Source organism: Magallana gigas, chromosome 3, assembly GCF_963853765.1.
Source record: "Magallana gigas chromosome 3, xbMagGiga1.1, whole genome shotgun sequence".
NCBI classification, from domain to species: domain Eukaryota; kingdom Metazoa; phylum Mollusca; class Bivalvia; order Ostreida; family Ostreidae; genus Magallana; species Magallana gigas.
Genome location: NC_088855.1, coordinates 50,736,559 through 50,752,093, shown reverse-complemented (window position 1 = coordinate 50,752,093; position 15,535 = coordinate 50,736,559). Strand labels below are relative to the sequence as shown.

At 30.9% G+C, this 15,535-nt stretch overlaps 1 protein-coding gene across 6 annotated transcripts; it reads left to right on the top strand.

Moving 5' to 3' along the window:
• The first annotated feature begins 2,389 nt into the window (after positions 1-2,389).
• Positions 2,390-15,244, top strand: LOC117692535 (uncharacterized). 6 transcript variants are annotated; one of them, XM_034480737.2, is made up of 9 exons: positions 2,390-2,492; positions 3,451-3,491; positions 3,590-3,630; positions 5,416-5,592; positions 5,994-6,107; positions 6,552-6,711; positions 10,691-10,836; positions 10,942-10,968; positions 15,035-15,244. In XM_034480737.2, the coding sequence occupies exons 2-9, from the start codon at positions 3,460-3,462 to the stop codon at positions 15,100-15,102; spliced, it is 765 nt and encodes a 254-aa protein (XP_034336628.2). In that variant the 5' UTR covers positions 2,390-2,492; positions 3,451-3,459; the 3' UTR covers positions 15,103-15,244. The 6 variants fall into 6 exon arrangements, with proteins under 6 accessions (XP_034336628.2, XP_065936253.1, XP_065936254.1 ...); XM_066080181.1 differs by lacking the exon at positions 2,390-2,492 and adding an exon at positions 2,640-2,911; XM_066080180.1 differs by lacking the exon at positions 2,390-2,492 and adding an exon at positions 3,093-3,149.
• Positions 15,245-15,535: the final 291 nt, after the last annotated feature.

The following is a 15,535-nucleotide window of genomic DNA, read 5'->3' as shown; positions in this document are numbered from 1 at the left end:
GAATGAGACCCCTGGGGTATCACTGGTTAATAACTTTATCATTTGGGTTCCATGGGGTTCTTACGGGTTTCCTTGGGGTTCCTTGGGGTACCCTTGGGGTACTAAGAGGTGACCCTTGAAGTCCAATAAGACCCCTTGGGTATTAAAATTTATTATTTTTTGTCATTGGGGTTCCTTGGGGTATCCTTGGGGTTCCTTGGGGTTTCCTTGGGGTTCATTGGGGTTCCTTGGGGTATCCTTGGGGTTCCTTGGGGTTTCCTTGGGGTTCCTTGGGGTTCCTTGGGGTTAAAAGACGCACCCAATGAACTTTATATTTTGTTGACAGTGTTTATTTTGGAAATTCCCGTTCTACATGTATAAATAGTGTTTAATCAGAACAGATGGACTTGATATTACATCTTCAAAAAAAAAAAACGAATAAAAAAGCCTTGAGGTAGGATTGTACATTAAAATACAATATTGTTTTATGGTATTGTTACTCCACTTTAAGTCGTAAATCAGCTATGAGAAATTGGCCAGTGCTATAACCCATATTTTGTTGTATGTTGTAAACAAAAACTCGACCAGAGGTTTCATATCACAATACGCTTAATACAGGCGTACTTGGGTGACCTAGAATAGAGTGTAATTGAATACTTACTAGGTTAAAAAATGGGTCGCTTTTTACAAATATTAAAATAGAACATTTCTTCATATTTCTAATTTTGTTTGCTTAAGAGCAATTTACACAAGGAAAAATGCACGACATAGATATCTTTTCTAGTTTCATATTTAAAAAGATATTTTTCCTGGTTTCACACACAGGGGCCAAGCCCGTTTTAACATTAATTTCAATGTAACCATGGTTACATTGAAATTAATGTTAAAACGGGCTTGGCCCCTGTGGTTTCACATCTAAAAGTAAGGCTAACTGTATTCGGTGAGTCGACGCGAAACATTGTTTTGACAGTTTATGACATTTTTTTCATGGATCTTTTCAGCGTTTTCTAATTGATTTTATATGCAAGATTTGTCTATTTTTACGAGAACTTTATACTGATATATGTAAAATGTATGCGATGTTATGTAAACTTATATCAATATAAGAATACCTCTACATGTTCTGGGGTAATAAAAACAGTTGTTAAATAAAAAAAACAAAAAAACTTCCTATCAAAATAAATTAAAAATATGGAGCGCCGATAGTGCAATTTATCTGTTTATTTTTAGCAATATATAGGTGAAGCTTAATTGTTAACTCTCTTTTCCGAAAGCTTATTGTAAATTGTTCGCTATATTTATTACAAATGGAAACATGCAATTTTTTTTTCTTTTTATTTTGTATGTGCTCTGAACAAGAGAGAACTTTACTGCGGTGCTCGCCCAAATGGTCGTAACGTAAAATGTAATATTGAAAAATATAAGCATGCACCTGATATAATAAAGCTAAACAAGCAAATTCATTGAATTACACAGTAATAGATATGTATTGTTGAATTTAGTACTTTTATCTTTTTACATGACCTTCTTTTAAATCTATTGACTAACATTATCTAAAAATTACGAGCAATTTTGACACACAAATGTCTGCATAGATTAAAATAGCAACGTAAATTGATTCATTGAGATATGAATTTAATTGGTTACGTGATCAAACCCTGTAAAGGGCTTCACAGAAAATTTTTACACGTACCAACTTAGTTCTAATCTTGGAAAACTTTTCTTTAAATTGTCTTTTTTACATTAACGTCTCAGAAACCCAAATCGTTTTAAACTATAACTACAACCATGTTTTGGGTTCAAGACAATGCAACACTCAAAGTCAAAGTCAAAGTATTTTTAACTCGTGATCACGTTGACGTCACAAATGACCTTTTGATTCGCTAAATAGTTTCTAAAAAGGAAATTTACTGCTCTTAAATAAAGTCATACAAAGAAACATTTTTAAAGATGTAAAAACATAAAAATATAAATGAATATAAATAGCTTTGCATAAACATTATCTCGCCTATGGTCTAACCAGGGTGTTTAATCTAGTTTCCTACAAACCAAATAAATAAAACTTGAAAAAAAAAATTAAACATAAACTAAACATGACACTAAAATATCAAAATTACAAAAAAGTCATTAAGCCACTAACTGAAAAGATTTTGTGTGTGTGTGTGTGTGTGTGTGTGTGTGTGTGTGTAAAACGTTGTAATACATGAAAAGAAATCGAAAATACATCAAAAGTTTAGAGAATATACATCATATGGTTTTGAAGTTACATCACAAGATATTGAATATACATCACAAGATTATAGACATGACTAGTGCTTTTTAAAAATTTTCAAAATGTTAAACGTAAATCCACAAACAAAGTTTCATGCGCCATAGATAGAGATTAGGAAGATTTTTTTAAAAAATATATATTTATTCAACTAATGAATGGCCGTAAGTGGGAATGAGTCCGCCATTTTATATTTCATCATTTTTGTGGACGTGTTAGAACTTGTCCAACTATCGATTTAAAGGTATTTATAGATAGGCTTTTGTTTTGGGGGAATTATTTGAGATCAAAATCGACGTTAGATAATTACAAAAAGGACAATATAGTTATAATCTTTATCTTATATGACAAAAACCATTCAACCAAATGATGAAAATGGCGGTAATGCCCCAGTCACACATTCACGGATCAACCCCACGGTTCTACTACGGAATCTTTTCCACGGTTGACACCGGAAAATCAAATAATCGTTAATGCCCCTGTCACACATTCACAGATCAACTCCTAGGTTCTACTACAGAATATTTTCCACGGTTGACACCAGAAAATCTAGTGATACGGAGTTAGTACGGATGCACTACGGAATGGATACAAATTGATACATACGAATTACTACGGATTTATACGGAGTTAAAACGGACTTCTACGTTCTAAAACGGTTTAGTAAGTTTTTCTAAGGAAGTACTACGGTGGTTTCATCCGTAGTGGAATTTTGAACATGTTCAGAAATTGTCGCAGCTATACAAGTATTGCTACGTTTGGATACGATAACAGACGGAAAAGCCACGGGTCAATACATATCGCCACGATCGAATGATTCCGGATCGCTTCCGTAGCCAATCCGGCATTTAATCCGTGAATGTGTGACTGGGGCATAACTTATGTATACATTTTTCAAAACGTAGTACAAAAACGAAAACTTTACGATGCTTATACACATGAGTTAAAGATAAAATGTTTCAAAACTATAATATATTCGTTAATATTTACAAACATAGGTTTTTTGTCTCTTGGACTAATTTTTATTCTAAGTGTATATTGTTAACGCAACAATATTTATGACTGGTACAAATAATGCATTAAAACACACAGTATTATGATACTTAAAGAATTCCTCTCGTCATCTTTTGAAGGGTTTCACTAACCTTTGACAGATGACATTGTTTATAGTAAATAAATTAATGTTATTTTTCTTCTTTTAGTCAGTAGAAATGCGCACCAGCTGGAAATGCACTATGTTCAGGTGAATAGTCTAAGCAGTTATTTTCTAAACTCTGCCTATTGAAAAACTGATGTTACGTCTAAATTTTTTGTGAACATTTCAAATATGCTATTTTTCAGATTCTTACCATATTGCCTGATTTTATGGAAGATCAATTCTGGTAAATGAACAATAATTTTTACACTCTACGAATTTCAAACCTCTTTATGAAAACACACTTACACACGAAGGTTTACCAACAGAACAATCCAACATGTGTATTCCGACCTACTTTTCTCGATCTTTAAACGATGTTCAACAAATTTATGCCCTGTATATGTACCTTTAATGAGACGATCGCTAGGTCACGCGTCGCCTTACCAAGATGTAAACAAAACCCACGCATGTCATGTCAAAGGTTGGTTATATATTCATATTCACATACAGATACGTTTATATATATATACACTCATATATATGAAGAATGACATCTATATCGAAAGGAATTAACAATATATTCAAAGAACTGTGAACTGTGTGATAGTGATAAATGTATTATATAAAGCGAAAACTTTCCTCTGCATGACCTTCCCTGAGTTCATCCCAGTGTCTGCATGATGAAATATGCCCTTCTCCTCTACGGAGGTAAGGAACATTAAAACATTTGATGTTGTACATTTTTGATTAATCATCGTGCCCAAAGTGATTTTTCTCAGTTTTTATTTTCACATAATTTCGAACCTTTCCTCATTTAAGGCTTGAAGTCATATCTATAAATTTTGATTTGCATATTTTTTATACTTAAATGTACATTCATATGTGCATGTTTATGTTTATGGTGAATACCTGCATGATTGTACAGAAATGTAAAAATGTCTTATCTCTTTTTTAAATGTTATACCCTTTGATGTGTTAATGTTACTCAATTATTACGGATTAATCTGTAGATTTTACAGATTAATTTGTACATTTTTTGCACTTTTAGATATAAATTCACACTTAAATTTGTCGATTTTACACTGTTATCTGTGTAGTTCAAATTTTAATCGGTAAATGTTACATTTTATTTTATTATACTTTCATGTTAGATAGTGAAATCTGATTGGTTTAGACGCAGTTGATAATTCGTTCAAATACCCTCAGCTTTAAGATTGGTAGGAGTTGAAATTGACACCCCGAGAAAACTATTGTAGCAATCGTTTTCGAGGGTTGTCAATTTCAACTCTCACCCTCCTAAACAGGCACTATTTATATAGTGTGATTTTTATACTTTTGATGTAGCATGAGATCCCCTATGCAAGTAGATATATGTATTTATTACATACTTATTAATGTTAAAGGTTATCAGCCCTCTAGGGATGATACGGATCCGTATCACACCCCTTGCGGAACTCCTCTGCCTTAATTTCGTTTCGGCATTTGAGCATGTTTACAGATGAAAAATAAAACATTTGTTACAGTCGACATTTTTAAGTGCAGTTGAAAACTTAAAATGCTAGTAAATGTTTTAGAGCAGTAAATTTAAAAAGCTGAGGAAATTCCGGTCCTGTAGGTACCTGTTAGGTAAAAAAAAAAGATATCATATTTTTATTTGATACATGTACATACTACTCTCAAATAATATTTAAAATGAATTGGTTCAAGATGATGTTTTTTTTTTATTTTATCACCAAGTATGTAATAAATATAATAATAGATACCCTTTTTCCATGTCACAGCCTGTATCAGCTCTCGACCAACATCATCCCTCGGGCCTTCGGCCCTCGGCCTGATATTGGAGTCTCAGGCTGATACAGGCTGTGATATGGAAAAGGGTATGCATTGTTCTCTATATATGATTAAAGAACAACTAAACATGCTGTTATTATCCTTTGTTTCATCAATAAACTATGAAATTTAAAGATCTCTCTTTTTTAATAAAACATTAACAATTCCATTAGCGTAACATTACTGATGTTCTTGCCAGGTTCTACACAGAAGGTAAACTTCTACCCGGTGAATTCATGCACTGATATAAAGCTAAAAGACATACCTGTAGATGTGTTTCAGAGTTGTTCAGAAACAGCTAAGACCATTCATTGTCTGCCTGATGAAAACGATAACCTGGGTCTCAGCTGTTTTGCAGTGACATGGATAAGTGAAGGTATAATTACCTAATCGGTATATTTTTCATTTAAAGATTCATGGAGGAAAAATAAAAAGATACACATATGTACAAGAGTGTTAGAGGGAGTGGGGAATCAAAAATGAGTTCTATCAATTATAAGAAACAAGAAATGTTTTAGGTATCTTTTTCCCATAAATAAAATTATATTGTATTTTACTTTAAACTGAATATTATTATACTCACTAGTAACATTTTACATCGTAAAAACATTAACATAACAAACAATTACCATAAGCTTTAAAAATGTTATGCTTAACTTGTTTTGGTTTTTTTTTTATAAATGATGTTAAAATTATCAAAGTATGGTACTTCGTCAAATGTAATGCTTATTCATTATTTATTATCATATTGATAATTCGCATTTCTATTTTTTACAGGTAAATGTCCTTCTTACAATTCTTATCAAGGAAATATGGATGAAAAAGACTGCTCAGGAGATCGTAATGGCGAATGTTCTGATGTTCTGTACAAGTCACCGCTATCCGTTCGTTGTAAGTGCCACTACGATAGAACATTTGACACAAAATGCAGCATATCTGGGTAGTGATTTGGTTTGTTCAGGCAGTGCTAGCAAGGATGTAGATAAATTGAACAACTAACAAAGCTATTACTAGTTACTCGGTCGGAGGTATTTCAAGAATACATCTGATTCAATGAAATGCAAAATGTTGATTTTAAATGGAAATTAATTAACACGTCATAAAATATTCCATAGAGGGTTTTTTACCTTAAAAAAATCAAAATAGGTCAATACACGACACCCTACATTAGTTTGCTTACCTCTGAAACACTGTCACCTGATATATTAAATGAATACAAACTAACAATGATATGTGTACATAACTTTAATAACATCACAGGCCGTTTTTTTCTTTCTGTATGGTGTTCTACATTTTATGCTCTTTCCTTTATCTTAGTACTAAACTTCATTTTAGATATCGGGTGTTATGTCAAAGAGAAACTATCGACAGAAACATCAACATCAAAACTAACTACAACAACAATCACCAATAGGAGCACAGTGGTGACAAGGGATAATCCTTCAACAACTGGGTCAAGAAATGGAACAAACCAGAGACAGACATGCACAAACTGGTCAGACTTATAGCCTTTGTCACAGAATATGAAACATTGTGTATTGTTATACTTTCATGTTAAATACTGAAATCTGATTGGTTAAGACGCAGTTAATAATATTTACTATTACCCTCAGCGTTAGCAACGCACTTGGCAACGGGTAACATTATATAAATAGTGCCTGTTTGGGAGGGTAACAGTTGAAATTGACACCCCGAGAAAACCATTGTCAACCGACGCGAAGCGGAGGTTGACAATGGTTTTCGAGGGGTGTCAATTTCAACTGTTATCCTCCCAAACAGGCACTATTTATTTTGTTATACTGAATGTCTTTTTTAAAATTTTTAAGAAAATTTTACTGCTTTTATATAGGAATAACGTGAATTCTACAGCGAACCGTACGCGCATAATTTTCGCGCATGTAATATTTTTTAATGTTACCCGTTGCCAAGTGCGTTGCTAACGCTGAGGGTAATAGTAAATATTATTAACTGCGTCTTAACCAATCAGATTTCAGTATTTAACATGAAAGTATAACAATAAAAAATGTTACATGCGCGAAAATTATGCGCGAACGGTTCGCTGTAGAATTCACGTTATTCCTATATAAAAGCAGTAAAATTTTCTTAAGAATTTTAAAAAAGACATTCAGTATAACAAAATAAATAGTGCCTGTTTGGGAGGATAACAGTTGAAATTGACACCCCTCGAAAACCATTGTCAACCTCCGCTTCGCGTCGGTTGACAATGGTTTTCTCGGGGTGTCAATTTCAACTGTTACCCTCCCAAACAGGCACTATTTATATACTAGTATTCCTAAATATGCATGCATTGCTCCGGTAATAATTTGAAAAAATCAATATGAATAATTTGATATACAAGTCATGTATACAAACAATGAATAATAAGATAGTAATAGAATGAACTTAATTAAAACTTGCTTTTGTCTTCAATTATCACCACACTATGTACATCACTGAATAATTCATATCTTCCAAACATTATGTTCATTGTTCTCCACATTATTTGAAAAATGCAGGCTTTACACCATAAATGATAAAGTATCGATTTTTTTTTTCGATCTCCCAAATAATCGGACAAGCCTTACATTTAAAGATTTTTTAATAATTGCGGTAAACCCAACGTGAAAAGAGGCGTTGTTTTTTGCTTTAGGTAATTTTTTTTCAAAAAGATTAAAATTTTTCATTTTTTATATTTAATGGGTGAATGTTTAAAATTCACCAACAAATAAAACACTTAATGTGTACTATTAATCAGCAAACGTCATCAAATAGTGTAGTCTAATTTATTTAAAATGCGGCCTCCGGGCAAATACCTAGGGCCCCAAAAGTTCAAATCAAAATGAATAGAAAAATATTTTTAAATCTGAAATCTTAAGAACTAAAATGCTGTAATATGTAATATATGTATTACTTTTAAGCATTCTCAGATAAAGAAGATTCTAAGTTGTTAAAATTATGACCACGAATGAATACTGGGGCCCTAGGATGGGTTAATAGTTCAGAATAGATATATATAGGGAAATGTTCAACAATCTTTTTTTCCAAATCTACAATTCCAATACACACGGGAAAAAGATCGAGCTTAACCTACAGATTCATCTAGAAAACATGTCTGGCAACATCCAAAATGCTCTCTAATGTTTTTCCCATAGTACTATGCCAAAAATGGCTTACATTGAACTTACGTAAGACACGTTTGGAGTACCACAAAAGTGTTGGTGAGACCAAAGAGATTTTAACATGCTTCCATTTCTTAATATTGAGTTGAGATACGTAAACAAATGATTATAGATTTTAACGTATGACGTCAAAGTGATTTCGCGTAATATTTCCCGAGATGAAAGAGGTGGATCAAACATCTATAATACGTGTATAAGTTCTTGCAGTATAAACTGCGATATCTGCATCAGTTGAGTATTTTTTGATTTTTTAGATTTTTTTTTGGGGGGGGGGGGGGGGGAGGAGGGTTGGTTAATAGAGAGTTAGTATATATATATTTAAGCATTGAATCATTATTTTTTGAAAGATATAGTCTCATAACTGCAGCGGTGTGTACATACAAATTGAGTAACGCGCGTTATGAAAATTTGTCTGCACACACCGCTGCAGTTATTAGACTATATCTTTCAAAAAATAATGATTTAATGCTTATATTTACATTTTGTTTTATCTTCTTGCCTTGTCTGCAAATGTGATTTATACGTCAAAATTTTTGTTTTATCCTAAGGGTAAGTTCAAATTAATGGAAGAGCCACTGTAACAGCCACATGCGTAAACTTTGATTCTCGCTTGTGACGTTGCATTTTACAGCGTTCAACGTGTGTGACGTCATAATAAAACTATTCATTCTAACCTTTGAGTACCCTGTGTGTGTTACAGTCTTATATTTGCATTTCCTTTGTTCTTTCCCACCGTAAGTCCATATTTTCCATGATGCGCTAGCGCGCAACATGGAATATGCCAACAGAGCAATTGCTTTTCATAACGCCATGTTCACTAAATAACGTTGTTTATTTCTTAGATAACTGCAGTATCTTTTCAAACACTTTACATTCAATATATATATATATATATATATATATATATATATATATATATATATATATATATATATATATATATATATATATACAATTTTTAGACCCAATCTAAATAATTTTAGTTTTTGAACAAGTTACCTTTAAATCAGAAAATTTTGAGAAAAAAATCTAGGTTATCAAGAGCAGCAAATAAAGAAATTGGTGAGCCATCAAGAGTTAGCAAAGTATCATCTACATATTGTGAAATTTTATGTTCTTTGTCATTAACAAAAATGCCTTTAATATTATTGTTTTGTTTAATAAGAATAGATAGAATTTCTGCGCAGAGCAGGAATAAATATGGGGCAATAAGATCACCCTGTCTACAACCTCTTTCTATATTGATTATACAGATGCTTTAAATTGTGTATTTAAAATCTTAATCCAGTCTATACAGTTTTTCCCAAAACCAAAGTAATTAAAAACCTTGTATATAAAGGACCAAGAAATTGAATCAAAAGCTATCTCAAAGTCAATTAAAACTAATAACCCAGGTATATGTTCTAATTCCTTGTATGCCATTATGTCATAAACAAATCTTGTGTTTTCACCAATATTTCTACCTTTCATGAATCCTGACTTTGTATCAGAGATAATTAAATCAAGTATAAGTTTTAATCTTCGACTCAAACAGCCAGATATAAGCTTATAAAAAGATATTTAATAACGTAATTGGTCTCTAATTTTTTTTAGAAACTGCCGAGGTTTATCCCCTTTGGCTAAACAAGATATTATACCAAGTCTTTGGGTAATAGGTTATTGTTTTTTTGTTAATATGCAGTTGATTGCTTGTAAAACAAAACACTATAAGTCATTCCAAAAAAAATTGAAAAACGCAGCAGTAAAGCCGTCGCTTGCAAGAGACTTATCATTTTTCATGTTTTTTAACACATCGAGAATTTCACTTTCTGATATTTTTTTTCAAGTAGTTTAGAAGTATGGTCATCTAATTTCTTTAAATAAGTATTATCTATAATATCATTTAAGTCAATATCAATCAGATCTGTATCATAATCAGTGTACAGTCTCATAGAAGGATTTTATTTGCTTGAGTATTTCAAATTGATCATATATAGTTATATCGTTCCCGACATCAACGATTATTTTGAACTTAATAATTCAGAATAAAGAGGAAAAAAATAAACGGTTAAAAAATCTATGCAGATATCGCATTTTGTCAAACCATTATATTGGAAAATGGAAAACTACACACCTAGCTACAAAAAGGGATCGGAAGCACGAATACATTGTATGTAATTAGAACGCAAAAATGAACAAATTTAAAAAGGAAAATAAGTCGCGAAAAAAAAAGCCAGACAACAATAAGGTAAAAAAAAAATTAATCTATCGTTTATGACCAAATTAAATCACACCCTGTAATTATATCTTTTCTAGCGATGTTTGCGATAGTGGACATGTGTCGATAGAAGCATTTGGTGCGGTTTTAGCTTTCCTTCTACTTGCTTTGACGATTATTGCTGGTGCTATTTTTGTAATGAGAAGCAATTGTTTTTGTCCTTACAAAGAAAGGTGCTTTAAAGGTAATTATTTTAGCGCTTAATTATGTTCCTAATATATAAGAAACCAATTGTATACTTAATGTAATGCTTCATACTGCATCAATTTGATTCTTATTTCATTTTCAGTTTTAAGAGTTCAACGTCGTCAAAATGGTAAGACAAATATTATGCAATCGTTGCAATGAGTAAATGTTCTTTTATTATTTAAATTGAAAGATATGGAACGCCTAATTCACAAAAATGAGCTTATTTTACTTACACAGTCGGTTAAGTAGGTTTGTTGTGAACTTCAGTTTACAGACAGTATAGCATATAGTTAACAACGATAATCTATATTTCACATCTGTAAACTATAGTTTACACTCTCTAGTCTCGGACAGAAAACTATAGTTAAAGACGTTATCAAATTTGCGAACGATCATCTATGTTTTAGATATGTAAAACTATAATTAACACTGAAAACAACCATTTGCGATAGCAAAATATAGTTTATTTGATAAGTATAGTTTCACTATGGTAAAACTATGATTTACAACTCTTAGCTTTAGTTAACGAATTATTGTATACACATGTGAATCTATATTTATCAGCAATTTCTATTGATAACGTTATTGCAGACTTAGATTAGCATTCGTAAACTAAAGTTTACAGCCGTTGAATATAGTTTTACAGATGAAAACTATAGTTAACGAATCGTTAATTATTGTTGAAGGTTCGTGAATTATAATTAACAGTTAACTTTAGTTTATCATCTGTGAAACTTAATTTAACGCCCTTAATCTATATTTCACATCTGTAAACCATACTTAAAACGAGTAACTATGTTTAAGTGGTGTGAAACTATAATTTACAATGAAACAGCTTTTGCTATTGCCAAACATAGTTTATCTGATAAATATGGTTTGACGATTTGTGAAACTATGATTAACAACTATTAATTATATTTAATTAATATCATTGAGGTCAATGGAAATCATGATTTACAGATATTTATCAGCAAAATCTACTGTTAAACTATAGTTTACAACCGTTTCATCTTTAGTATATATTTTTTACAGATGAAAACAAGAGTTAATGAATCGATAACTTTGGTTTACGATTAGTAAAACTATAGTTAACAGTAAATAAACCTAGTTTTGTTATTCCTAATGATGTACACACATCCATTTATTGTGTACTTGATATTTGTATGTAGTCTTGGGATCTACATATTATGGGCATTTTGTATTACAGAGATGTAACTTGACAAAAAATCAACACATTGAACATATAATATGGATATGTAAGAAAATCACTAATTTAAAATCTATATATTATAGGAATGTTTTCAAAACCTAACAAAATGATGAGAATTGTTTGAACATTATATTTAACACAATCTGAAACCTGAATTCCTAATACTAATTTGTATATTATTTGGGAAAAAATCCTGTAAAATTTTTATTATTCAAAAAATATGAATTAAAGTTGTTTCTATGCAGATATTTTTGATTAACAGAAATGTTTGATATGTATCTTCATATATCTTTTAATGTTCGCCAACAAATCAAATAATCAATGTTTGTTTAACTAATCATGTCTGTTTGTGCAACCTCTTTGTTTTGGATAACCATTGAAAGTAATTGCGTCACACAAATGCCGCTCATGATATTATTGTGTAATACATGTATAAGATCTTAATAATTTCCATCGAAGATGCCTGTAAATGAGTAAATGGTCAATATCATTTGTTAAAAATACATTTCACTTTTGGGTAGAAATATTGAAAATTTATTGAATGAAAAGATTGTTTACTATCTTCTTTTTTAAAAAAAATCATTTATCTATCTAAAAACAAGCATTCTGAGAGTATTACATAAGCAATACACGTCCCCTACTGGTTTGTGGAAATTGTGAAAACAATGCACTGTTATGCAGAATATCGAACCCGAACTTTGAAAATTGAATATAAAAAATTAATTTTCTTGAAAATATGTCAACCAGACGCTACAAAAGTGTAAACTTGATCTGTAGTTTGACATTTTGAAGCTGTTCGGCAAATTTCATGTTATTCCTCAAACGCATAAAGAATAAAAGTGTGGAAAACTGAAGTGGGACAGACAGACAGACAGACAGACGGACGGACTGACGGACTGACGGACGCAGAGGAAAGTTATAGTCCCCTCCAATGAAAACCTGTAGGGGACTAATAACATGTTGGACTTGTTTAAGGTTTTCTAAGAGTCATTTGATGTATGTATGATGTATATCATGTGTTATATTCAAAGTTAACAAAGATAAAATGCATGGGTCTTGTTATCAAAAATTGGCCAAACGTTGGTTACAGTGTCACAGATTTTTCTTGTTCTTATGTTAGTTTTTTAAACAACTAATTTCAGTTTTACATCTTTTTCTAAGACACTGATTGTCTTATATAAAAAAGGCAATAATCCAACGTACTATACAGAGAGCTTTCCGTGAATGTAAATCTTCTGAAGATCCAGATTTCCTAGCGAACAGAGGGGAAGTGGGTTATTATGAGTAAAAGGCACTTTATAACAACGATATATATATATATATATATATATATATATATATATATATATATATATATATATATATATATATATGTATATTAAATTATATTATATTGCATAAAAGAAGCACTAACAAACCAACAACACTCGTTATCTATAGTGTCGGATAATTTGTCCCGAAAATTTGACAATATTTTACTTTATTGTTCGTGTCGTTGGTTATTTTTAGAGCTTTATATATCTTATATATATATATATATATATATATATATATATATATATATATATATATATATATATATATATATATATATATATATATATATATATATATAAAGCACTGAAAATGCCTAACGACACGAACAATAGAAATTGTCAAATTTTTGGGACAACCAGTCCCTTCTTCAGGACCAAAAAAAATAAATTACATTAGTAAAAAACACAGGAAACAAAATCTAAAGCTACTACTAAAATATAAACTACTTAAGAAACTATAAAAAAAAAAAGAACAGCTACATTATAAACATCTTTCGTTCACATTCTTAGAGAAGGCGTTGATACTGCCGCCGATCGCTCTGACGTAATCATTCGACTGCCAACTTAACGCTTGATTAAGTTAATTATCTAATTCAAATTGACGTCCGACTTAATAAATGAAAATTTGAACCCCCGTTGTTAACTCGTACGGCACTTATGATTTAGACTCGAATCTTTTATTAAAAAGAGATAAAAATAACTAAAAAAAATTAAAATACTAAATTAAAATTAAGACTCAAATTCCCATAAGAGAATATTTGGCTGTTTCTTTTAGCTAACGTAATGATTTACATGAACAGTTATTTCGTAAATTTTTCTTTTTACAATCGATTTATTACAAAATTAAAAGAGAGATGAAAATTTAAACAATAATATGCTTTCTTTGGGGATTCATGCGGACAATGAAGGCGTCGATCATTGCAGAAAAACTTACATAACACGCAAATGCGTTCGGTTATGGTGTGATAAAGTTTTCTTTGCTTGATAGCACTTAATTTCATATGTCTATGTTAATTGAATAAAACAATTATTGCTTGGGGTTTTTATCAATTCGATGATTAAGCTACCCCTAACGTACAAAAATCATTGTATTGAACGCAATTATATGATGTCCTTTAAGGTCAACACTCAGCTAAATGAGCTGAATTATTAATCAACTGCTAGTAGGAATGTGGCAGTATTGAGCCTATAGACATTATTTTCTCTAGTATGACTCCACTATTTCTGACTGAATTTGATTGCATTTAATTCAAAGCTTTGTAGAAACTGATAGCTAGGACTAAACTGTCAACGCCCTGTGTTTCGATTGAGCGAAACCTTGAAAAATCAGGGACTGACTTAAAAAAATGACAACGCCAAACTCAAAATCCCATAGGAACCAATTTGGCTATTTCTTGAGCTAACGTTCTGGTGTACCTGAACACAAATTAAGTTAACTTCAATTACTTTTCACAATCAATGTATTAATTTGTTAATAGAGGGATGTAAATATAATCAATGATATGCTTTTTTAAAATTATGATTCTTGCTGTTTATAAAGATAGCGATTATATATATATATATATATATATATATATATATATATATATATATATATATATATATATATATATATATATATATATATATATATATATATATATATTATTCATTACAATGATTTGCAGATTCAAAAGCACAAGACACCAACCAGAAGCAAACGCAAGTCAAGCTTTTGCCGAATGGAGCCATTTGAAATCATCACATACGCCCCTGATATATATTACATAGCCTCTGCTAGTTCTATGTGGTTGACATAATTATCTTCAATGTCGTTTTTGGCCGCCAATTGTTGCATTTCACAATGCGTTTATTTGTATAATTTGTACAATTAGACTACGCCAATTTTTTTCTCATAAAAATAACCTTCACACAGATATACATTTCCTTCAATTTTTGTTACATGTACACCTTGTTCCTTTTTAATGTGCGATAAAGATAAATTCGACTTGTGATGATATTTTTTGTTATAATTATGATATATTATTATTGTGTATATTAAATAGAGCTTGGACTTTTGATGAGACGTAACTATCTCCCTTGCTGATAAAAAATTAAATTTCAAATACCTAATACTTTGTCGAATTCAGATTTTATTTCTTAAGGTACTTCACTACACCGAGACTTAT

Bases quoted from the DNA above. Each gene is read 5' to 3' on its own strand.
- LOC117692535 (XM_066080180.1), top strand. From the start codon at position 3,108: ATGTGTGACTGGGGCATAACTTATGTATACATTTTTCAAAAC. The intron at 6,108-6,551 runs GTAAGTGCCACT...ACTTCATTTTAG, and splicing joins GTCACCGCTATCCGTTCGTT to ATATCGGGTGTTATGTCAAA. The intron at 10,969-15,034 runs GTAAGACAAATA...AATGATTTGCAG, and splicing joins AGTTCAACGTCGTCAAAATG to ATTCAAAAGCACAAGACACC.